This window comes from Takifugu flavidus, chromosome 1 (assembly GCF_003711565.1).
Source record: "Takifugu flavidus isolate HTHZ2018 chromosome 1, ASM371156v2, whole genome shotgun sequence".
Classification (NCBI taxonomy): domain Eukaryota; kingdom Metazoa; phylum Chordata; class Actinopteri; order Tetraodontiformes; family Tetraodontidae; genus Takifugu; species Takifugu flavidus.
In genome coordinates, this window is record NC_079520.1 from 26,765,507 (window position 1) to 26,775,797 (window position 10,291).

Here is a 10,291-nt window from a genome sequence, read left to right on the forward strand (position 1 = left end):
CAATATTAGAGCCACAGAGGGATTAGCGCGCAGAAATATCAAGATCAAAGCCCGCATTTGTGTGTCTGTCTTAACAGAATCTGCACAAATTGCATTCATGTGTGATTATAACTGCAGCGTGAGTGTCAGCTGGGGCACGATCCATCAGGAGGCTCTTAGATGGGGGCTGAGATTAAGGCCCCGGCACACAGGGAACCATTTATGTGCCATTTAGTTCATGGCGACATGCAGGAACATGAAAGAGTTTCTCCACAGGCTTCTCACAAGCCAGCGTGGTCTAAAATAGGACTGCCAAACAAAAAAGAGATGTGTAAATTTTTAATTCTATGAAACTAATTATTTAGGCTGGGGGAGGGGGGGCGTGCTAGATTCAGGCTTATGTAACCAAGGACCGTGTTTATTTCTGTCGGCGCACAAACATCCTAGACACAACAGCGTGTTAGTTGTTTTTGTAGTGAACACTTTAAGAAACGGCATTTCATACACGTCAATCGCGCTGTTGTTACAATTCGTACTTTATTTATTCGATGTATTTTAATATCGAACAACATCGTCACACGTTCAACATAAAGGTAAACACACGTGTCGCAGCTCTTTAAAGGTTTTATTTTAATTTTATTGCCCGAGCTGCACCGGAACTGGCGCTGCGCCATATCGCTTCTGCGCATGCGCAGGTATTTTTACGACAGCGTTTTTTTTCTTTTCAGTCTTTATTGATATGAATACAATGAGCAAAACAAGGCCGTAAGACACCAGGCATTTTAGAGAAAACATAACTTTGGTTTGCAAATCTATAAACGAGACTAAATGAAAAAAACATAGATAAATAAGTTGTTATGCGATAAACAATCAACAACTAATATAAAAGAATAATACAGTTAATTGATGCAAACTTTAATTAAAGACATTACACATTGTACAGATGTTAATGGTTTTTATCGCAAATTGATTTAAATGACAAATGATTCTGGGCCTTCCCCCCTTTGTAAATTCGCATTTGTGATTGTTGAATTTGGGAAAAGGTAAAACTAAATTATAAGAAAATATGTGTCGTTTTATGTTCTTGTAATAATTAAAACCAAATGTGCCATCTTGGTAATATAAAGTCTGTGTCTGTGTAAATAGAGCTCATAACATGAGGGAATGTCTTTCCAGTGTTTATGTATACACATTCATATCACAAAAAACAACACTTCACAGTAATTTTTATTATTATTTTTTATACTTGGTGAGAAATTCAGCACAGAAGTCCTTCTTTTTCGAAAATATGGCTTTTTTCCTCTTAAAAAGACACATATGTATAAACATGAGGATATTCTAAAACCCACCGGCAGCAGAATAAGTAGAACAACTATTAAAAACAATGTAAATTACTGGGGGGGTAAAAACAAGATGTGAAGCAGCGCTACTGGGCCAACGGCGCCACCTACTGGTGGAAATATAACTGCAATTAGAAACAGCGCCTGAACACGTCGGGACACGCGCGTGCGCGTCAGAAAGCAGGTTAGTGAAGCCCTGAGACGAGGGGAACTCGGGTTTTTGTGTTTACACAAAGAAGCTCGGCGTGACTCCGAGTCAGTTACCATGGCAACATACCTACAACTAACCCCGGGTTTCTCCTACTTTTCAGTTGAGGCCAGTTGATGTCAGAGCACAGATTTACGCGAGAGAATTATAAGTTTTTTTAATTGTTATTATCATTTATGTCTGAAACATGGTGAACTTTTTTTAAAACAAATATACTAGGTGTTTTAGTTTCGTGGATTATAGATATATATTATTGATAAACTCCCCATTTAACTCAAGCTATCGGCTGGTACTTCTTCTTCTACACTGGAATTGTTGTTCTTCTTCGGGTGTTGCCCAGTTATTACAGCTCCCGTTCTTATACTGCCACCTAGCGTCGAGAAGGAAACAAGGAAAAGCAAGTTTTAATGACAAGGTTAGGAATCCGGGACAGTAACTGGACAGAACATTTGTCATCGTGGGAAACATTTGCAAATATTCTCATGAACAAGAAACAACTGAACACGTATTTTAATGTGTAGGCGATATACAGTAGTAGGGTGTGAATGGGCTGAGGAAACTGGGGTTGGGGAAAAGAGCTGTTGGACACATGGAGACAGATCAAGTGGGAGGAAAGAAGTTCCTAATTGTCTGACCTCTACTGGAAAATGTAAATTCCAATTTTTTATATTTTATATACACTATATTTTTTTTTTTTTAAAAATGAAATGTGTTTGTTTTTCCCACAAAATTCACCATCTTATGTATTTTACTCTTCCTGAATAAAAGTAACATGACGTCACAATGGCTATTTCCAGTCCAGCCCGTCCCTGATTGTGGTTCATCGGGAGGTTCCGTGCAGACCCAGCAGTTCTCTTTTCTACCACTCAGCAGCGCGGTTGGTTCAGCTATTCGAAAAGTTGTGGGCTTTAGATTGATGTGATATTTTAGGATTGTTTGTTGCCCTTCCTTGACTTGTTGGATTGTAATTCTCCTTGTTTTCCAGGTGAAAAGAAAACATTTGATGGACTCAAAGCTCTGGTGATCCACAATGGAACTGAGTCTTCCCATTCAGGAAGCCTTGGATGACAAATGGAGTCCGGACTCTGATCAGAGATCCAAGCTCGACCTTCAGGATGGGGGACAGAGGTGACCTGAGGGGGGAATGAAGCAGACCAAGGACCCCTATTAGAGGAAATTATGGGATACCAGAACAGATGTGGAGGGCCATCCGGGGCCCCAGCCAACTATAAAGACCCAGCAGCAGCAGAACAGCTTCTTTGCCCAGTTTGAGACCACCATCACACACTTGAAGAGATGCTGACCATCGTCTCCATGCTGTCGGAGCAGAACGTCTCCTGGCCTAAGGGACGCCCCATCAAAATGATTAAAGGGCAAATTTCTTTCTCCTTTTCATTTAAAAATACAACACAACTGCTATACCTGCGTGTGTAACTTCTCATTTATACACACAACAGCTCAAATCATTGGATATTTTCATCCCAAATTTGAAAGAGTAAATTCAGAACTGTTTATTTCCCATCTAGTTGAGGAAATTCTGCTTCAGATTGATGTGGTAGCATTTACTCTGCATTACAGATAGCTAATGCTAACAAGCATCATGCAAGCTTATCTGCTCAGTCGCTCCTGCAGATTATGTCTCAGATTCTTCAGGAGAAGCAAGACAAGTAATAGCCGACCAGAAGCTCAGCCACCAGAAGAGGCAGCAGCACCTGGAGCTGCTCTACAACCTCTAGGAAGAGCCCAAAGCCTGGAGAATCTCCCATTCCTTCAGATGAAGAACTTTTTGAAGCAAAGACCTGTCGTTTAACTTCAGACTGTGGACTGATTATTCTAACGGTAAATTTAATGTATCGACTTAAACATATTGTGAATGTATTGCGAAGGAGAGAAAAGGTTAATTGGGAAATAATACATTGTAACTTCATTTAAAGTAGCAGATTATATGCACACATTTACAATGAACCCACATCTCTTTTAAGATTAAAAAAAACAACACTTTACTCAAATATCCCAGTAAGTTCCTGTCTAGTATACTGCACTGACCACTACCTCCGTCTGACCACTAGGGGAAGCAGCGCGTCTTCACAGCACAGACTAAAGTAGAAGAAGAAGAGCCACTTCCTGTTTGGGCTCATATTTCGAGAAAAATGGACGCTTCGGACGATATTAAACGTCTGGAATATCTGTCTTTGGTGTCTAAGGTGTGCACGGAGTTGGAAAATCATCTGGGAATAAGCGAGAAAGATTTAGGTAACGTGACGTCTCACTTCCAGCTAAATAATGATGTTAAAACGTGTGTGGAACTGTCACATAAACAGTCTTCAACTCCCCTGTGCAGCTGAATTTGTCATCTGTTTGGCGGAAAAGCACCACACTTTCGATGAGTTCAAAGCAGTTTTAATCGAGAATGGAGCAGAATTCACAGTGAGTGGGGACAGAAATCACTGTTACTTTGTTTCGATCGCTTAATGAAACACATTGTCCCCTGTTTCAGGACACGCTCATCGCTAATCTACTCAGACTTATTCAAACGATGCGATCTTCACCATCCACCAGTAAAGGTACAGAGACACTATTGATCAAATGCCAATCATATCTTTTGTATAAATACAAACTCTTCTTTCCTCTGGGTAGCAGATCAGACTGAAGGAAAGCCAAAGAGTGAAAATGACAATCTGAAAGATAAATATCCAGCTTTATGTCAACCAGATGCTCCAGTGTGGACGGTTAGACCTGGTTAATTGTAAACTAGACCTCTACATTGCACATAGAAGCAAATAAATGACAGTTATCGAGCACATCTTGTCTTTATCCGATTATCGTCAGGTTTCAAGTGGCCCCTTGGGTGCAGAAGATGAGCGGGTCGCAGCAGCGGCCATGAAGCAGCTGGAGATGCTGATGCCAAACTTCAGTGGAGCAAATGCTGCTGCGTCAGTGAAAAGTTTAAAAAGAACTCTTTACAGCTGCTGTTTTTGTAACGCGTGCTGTCCCCTCATCGCGTCCTCAGGTCGGGCACGTCTGCGCAGGCCGATTGTGGTGGGGGGTGTGGACAGAAGGGAAGTCACTCTTGCTCCAGGTCCAAAGAACGCGAGGGAGAGGTCCACCCCAAGCTCAGAAGGAAACGGCCTTCTCGCTGGAGCGATCGTCCACCCAGCCCACCTGGTGGGAGCGTCAGTTCAGGGGGTGATGGTGGGCGGGAAGCACCTGTAGACCGACCCCCTACAGACGAGCCTGTGGTTGGAGACATCTACAACGGAAAAGTCAGCAGCATTATGCAGTTTGGCTGCTTTGTTCAGCTGGAGGGTCTCAGGTGAGTTTACATCTAATATTCCACTTATTTTAGCCTTTAACTTTTAACTTTTCTGCCAGTTAAAAGACACAAAGAGTCAATTCAGCCACTTTCGTGTTAAAGTGACAGTCATCTTCGGTCATCACGGGGCAGCAGCTCGATTGGCTCAGACATCAAAATGGTGCAAGTGTTTTTCTCCTGCTGGTGAAATCTTTAAAAATGTTTCAGGGGTCCAACATGAAGCTGTGATCGGTGAAAGGGCGCCACCTGCTGGTCGAATGCATTTAATCGGCCAGGTGACTCCTGATGATATGAAAAGTTTTAATGTTGTTTTCCTTCTTGTCGGTCTGTATTTGTCTTCAGGAAACGGTGGGAAGGTCTGGTGCACGTCTCTGAGCTGCGTAAAGAGGGACGAGTCGCTGATGTGGCTGACGTGGTCACCAAAAGTCAAAAGGTTCTGGTCAAAGTGCTGTCGGTCACCGGAACCAAAGCCAGCCTGAGTATGAAGGCGAGTTGCCTCAGTTGGTTTAAAACTGAAGAGAAACTGTACTGAACATCAATATTGTTTCAGGTTTTAGAATCCTGAACAATCCGAATCTCATAAATCAAACTGATGAAATGATTCTGCAGTTCCCCTTTTCTACCCCTCGATGGCGCTAAAGGGGCGTTGGAGACCCACAAAATCCCCACAAAATTCATCAAGACTTTCTCAAAGTTGTAATTTCACTTTTATTGAGCGTTTCAGTCAAACAAATATATATGGAAGACTGTCGAATTTGACGTTTGTCGGTTCTCTTGATGGAGTCGAGTTATTTGTTTTATACTTTACTCTTTTAATCTTTCCCCAGGACGTGGATCAGGCGACGGGCGAAGACCTGAACCCCAACCGGAGACGAATGCATGACCCTGTGGTCAGAGAGGAAACGCTGAGGAACCCGGATCGTCCTGCTGAAGCCACCGTGTTCGAAACGCAGGACGACTCGGCGAAACGCAAACGACTGGCGAAGATCACAGACCTGGAGAAGTGGGAGATCAAACAGGTTCCTCACACACGTTCTCCCCTCTGAAGCCTTTAAAACGCTCCAGTTTTTGGAACAGATCCTCTGTCTCCTTCAGATGATCGCGGCCAACGTACTTCCCAAAGAAGAGTTCCCGGAGTTTGACGAAGAGACGGGGATCCTTCCCAAAATAGACGACGATGAGGGTAAAACTCCCCGTCGCGAAGCTGTACGAATATCAATGTGAGTTTAACTCCGCCCCCTTGCAGATGAAGAGCTGGAGATCGAGCTGGTTGAGGAGGAGCCGCCTTTCCTGAGGGGACAGACGAAATGGAGCACCAACATGAGTCCAGTCAAGATAGTGAAGGTATAAAACCAGAACAGAACCCAGAACAGGCTCCTCCTCCCACAGCCCACATGATCGGCAGAAGTTCCCACATGATTCACTGACCTTCGACTCCCATATGTTTATTTATCTTAACTAAATGAGATATTCTGATCTTTATTCTGTTCCACTAACATTTAACAGTCAAAGTGAGGGAAAAAAACCCAAAAAACCCTGCACTTTTAAAGCTGTCTGTTCATTGCCTCACCAGCAGGTGGCGTAGTTTTAAAAACCGTCAATTAAATGTCAAATTTCACGCCGTTTTATTTCCGCCATCAGAACCCGGACGGCTCGCTCTCGCAGGCGGCCATGATGCAGAACGCCCTCGCCAAAGAGAGGCGGGAGCAGAAGCAGGCGGTGCGCGCGGCGGAGATGGACCTCATCCCGACCGGCCTCCACAAGAACTGGATCGACCCCATGCCAGACTGTAAGAACCCGGAGCGTTTTAGATTCCCAGCGAGGAACAAACAGGATTTAATTAAAGAAAGTTGTGTTTTTGTGCGGGGATTTAAAATGACGAAGCTACATCGCCGCCGTCCCTCGTCCTGCCAGAGCTCTAACATCGTTAGATGATTATCAGCTTCCCTGGCAGCAGCCATAATGGGACTTCCAGAGCCGGAGGGAGGTTCCTTCCATCCCTGGTTACGACCTCTGACTCATAGTCGGATCCAGAGCTGCAGCTCGTTGGGAAGCTCGTTATCGCCGCGGCTCATCTTGATGAAATCAAAGGGGCAGATTAGAGGTTCGGTCCGGGCGGAACGTCGCTGTAATCCCACGTCTCTGTCCTCCTCCCGATTTAAGATGAAGGAAGGCAGATCGCCGCCAACATGAGGGGCATCGGCGCCATGCCCGTCAATCTCCCGGAGTGGAAAAGAAAGGCCTTCGGCGGGAATCAGGTGTCGTACGGGAAGAAGACGGAGCTTTCCATCGTGCAGCAGAGGGAGAGTCTTCCCATCTTCAAGCTGAAGGAGCAGCTGGTCCAGGTACGGACGCTCGCACCACGCCGGCGCCATCTCCTGTTGATCACCGACGCGTCCTCTCTTCTCAGGCCGTCCACGACAACCAGATCTTGATTGTCGTCGGGGAAACGGGCTCGGGGAAGACCACCCAGATCACCCAGTACCTGGCGGAGGCCGGGTACACCTCGCGGGGGAAGATCGGCTGCACGCAGCCCCGCCGAGTGGCCGCCATGTCGGTGGCCAAGAGGGTGTCTGAGGAGTACGGCTGCCGTCTGGGCCAAGAGGTGAGCGGTTCTGTCGACGAGGACTCGACCCAGCGATTGTTCCTCATCACTCATGTGATGAGTACTAGTCAAATGTGGATTTCAGGCATTTGGCCACTAGGTGGCGCTGATCCAAACCGTCCAGGATGAGTGAAAGTCATTTACGCAGCAGAGGTTGGAACATTGTCTCCTTTGGCGCCGCGCTGGGAGGTTTTGAACCTGTGACTCTGGTTGTCCAGGTGGGCTACACCATCCGCTTTGAGGACTGCACCAGCACGGAGACGGTGATCAAGTACATGACCCACGGAATGCTGCAGAGGGAATGTCTGCTGGACCCCGACATGAGCCAGTATTCCCTCGTCATGCTGGACGAAGCCCACGAGAGGACCATCCACACCGACGTGCTCTTTGGCCTCCTGAAGAAGGTGAGAAGGTGTCTGCTCGGACCCGAACGGGCCGCCGGCTCCTGTAAACGCCCCCCTCGTCTCCTTCAGACCATCCGGAAACGCAAAGACATGAAGCTGATCGTGTCGTCCGCGACGCTGGACGCCGTCAAGTTCTCCCAGTACTTCTTTGAAGCTCCCATCTTCACCATCCCGGGAAGAACCTTCCCCGTTGAGATCCTGTACGCCAGAGAACCCGAGACGGACTATCTGGACGCCAGTCTGATCACCGTCATGCAGATCCACCTGACGGAACCTCCAGGTGAGAGACCTCAAGCGCCGCCGCCGTGTTTCCATACCTGACGTTCGTCCCTCGTCCAGGAGACATCCTGGTGTTCCTGACCGGACAGGAAGAGATCGACACGGCCTGCGAGATCCTGTATGAGCGTATGAAGTCGCTGGGGCCTGACGTTCCTGAGCTGATCATCCTCCCGGTTTATTCCGCTCTGCCCAGCGAGATGCAGACCAGAATCTTCGACCCGGCGCCGCCGGGCAGCAGAAAGGTCCGCCGCCGCCACATCAGTGGGACTCCGCGCAGAATTTTGTGGACGGTAACGGCGTTCGTGTTTCCCGTCAGGTGATCCTGGCCACCAACATCGCCGAGACGTCTCTGACCATCGACGGGATCTACTACGTGGTCGACCCCGGCTTCGTCAAACAGGTCGTCTACAACTCCAAGACGGGCATCGACCAGCTGGTGGTGACGCCCATCTCACAGGTGAGGCCCGGTCCCCAACGGGAGGACCCGAGAGCCCGGGCGGCCAGATCCTGGGAGGACTCGTCTGTCTTGTGATTTCAGGCTCAGGCCAAGCAGAGGTCGGGCCGAGCCGGCAGAACCGGACCGGGGAAGTGTTACCGTCTCTACACCGAGAGGGCCTACAGGGACGAGATGCTGACCACCAACGTGCCCGAGATCCAGAGGACCAACCTGGCGAGCACGGTGCTGTCTCTGAAGGTAGCCGCCCCCCCCTCCTACCTGAACGCCCCCCCCTCCTGAACGTGCTCAGAGGTGTTTGGTCTCCCCCGTCAGGCGATGGGCGTCAACGACCTGCTGTCCTTCGACTTCATGGACTCCCCCCCCATGGAGACGCTGATCACGGCCATGGAGCAGCTCTACACGCTGGGGGCTCTGGATGACGAGGGGCTGCTCACGCGGCTGGGGAGGAGGGTGAGCGTGCTGGGGCGTCTGGCGTGACCGTCCGGGACCGCGCCGAGCACTCACAGCGACCTGCGCACGTGCGCGTGCGCGTGTGTGTGTGTTTCAGATGGCAGAGTTCCCCCTGGAGCCCATGCTGTGCAAGATGTTGATCATGTCCGTCCATCTGGGCTGCAGCGACGAGATGCTGACCATCGTCTCCATGCTGTCGGTGCAGAACATCTTCTACAGACCAAAGGTGCGATGTCGCCCCCGCTCCAGCTCGCCTGGTTCCCATGGTGACCAGCGTTGGGTTCTGGGAGCAGCAGGAAGCGTTCTGACGTCAGCCCTGATTTTATCGATACGCATTTGAAGCTCTCGCTGGTTCTTTATTGATCTTTTTGGTGGAGTTTAAGATGATGATGATGATGATGTTTCCAGGACAAACAGGCTCTCGCCGACCAGAAGAAGACAAAGTTCTTCCAGCTGGAGGGGGACCACCTGACGCTGCTGGCCGTCTACAACTCCTGGAAGAACAACAAGTTCTCCAACGCCTGGTGTTTCGAGAACTTCATCCAGGCGCGCTCCCTGAAGAGGGCTCAGGACATCCGCAAGCAGATGCTGAGCATCATGGACAGGTGAGGAGGCGGAGCTAGCGTGAGCGAGCGTCACGGGGGTGGCGTCGGCTCACACTCTGCGTGGAAACCTTCCCCAGGCACAAGCTGGACGTGGTGTCCTGTGGAAAAGCGTCGGTCCAGGTTCAGAAAGCCATCTGCAGCGGGTTCTTCAGGAACGCCGCCAGGAAGCACCCGCAGGACGGGTACCGCACCCTGATAGACCAGCAGGTGGTGTACCTGCACCCCTCCAGCACGCTCTTCAACCGCCAGCCCGAGTGGTGAGTCCGATTGGAGCCGGGGTCACATGACCCTGCGGGTGCACCTCCATGTTTGTGCAGTGACGGCTCCGTCTCCACAGGCTGGTTTATCACGAGCTGGTGCTGACCACCAAGGAGTACATGCGGGAGGTGACCACCATCGACCCCCGCTGGCTGGTGGAGTTCGCGCCGGCGTTCTACAGGGTCGGCGACCCGACTCGGCTCAGCCGCCAGAAGAGGCAGCAGAAACTGGAGCCGCTCTACAACCGCTACGAGGAGCCCAACGCCTGGAGGATCTCCCGCGCCTTCAGGCGCCGCTGACGGCGCGCTGCTAGCCTGCTGCTAGCCTGCTGCTAGCCTTCAGGACTACAACACGTGTAATAAGAAGTGTAATAAGAACTCATGCAGACACCAG

At 49.2% G+C, this 10,291-nt stretch overlaps 1 protein-coding gene and 1 long non-coding RNA gene across 5 annotated transcripts; both read left to right on the forward strand.

Annotated features, from left to right (window-relative positions):
- Nucleotides 1–352: 352 nt before the first annotated feature.
- LOC130536530 (uncharacterized) lies at nucleotides 353–2,952 on the forward strand. The gene is made up of 3 exons (XR_008953399.1): nucleotides 353–2,176; nucleotides 2,296–2,404; nucleotides 2,513–2,952. It is a non-coding gene; the product is annotated as an uncharacterized LOC130536530 (long non-coding RNA).
- A 668-nt stretch (nucleotides 2,953–3,620) lies between these two features.
- On the forward strand, nucleotides 3,621–10,290 carry dhx8 (DEAH (Asp-Glu-Ala-His) box polypeptide 8). 4 transcript variants are annotated; one of them, XM_057052015.1, is made up of 23 exons: nucleotides 3,621–3,780; nucleotides 3,869–3,954; nucleotides 4,025–4,091; nucleotides 4,165–4,256; nucleotides 4,357–4,460; nucleotides 4,538–4,840; nucleotides 5,183–5,327; nucleotides 5,668–5,859; nucleotides 5,936–6,023; nucleotides 6,087–6,184; nucleotides 6,482–6,629; nucleotides 7,004–7,185; nucleotides 7,251–7,445; nucleotides 7,664–7,849; nucleotides 7,919–8,129; nucleotides 8,189–8,370; nucleotides 8,445–8,585; nucleotides 8,667–8,822; nucleotides 8,898–9,035; nucleotides 9,133–9,261; nucleotides 9,444–9,640; nucleotides 9,718–9,897; nucleotides 9,978–10,290. In XM_057052015.1, exons 1-23 carry the CDS (start codon nucleotides 3,678–3,680, stop codon nucleotides 10,195–10,197), a joined length of 3,543 nt encoding a protein of 1,180 aa, XP_056907995.1. In that variant the 5' UTR covers nucleotides 3,621–3,677; the 3' UTR covers nucleotides 10,198–10,290. The 4 variants fall into 4 exon arrangements, with proteins under 4 accessions (XP_056907995.1, XP_056908005.1, XP_056907977.1 ...); XM_057052025.1 differs by having other exon boundaries at nucleotides 4,168–4,256; XM_057051997.1 differs by having other exon boundaries at nucleotides 7,664–8,129.
- The last annotated feature ends 1 nt before the right edge of the window (nucleotide 10,291 follows it).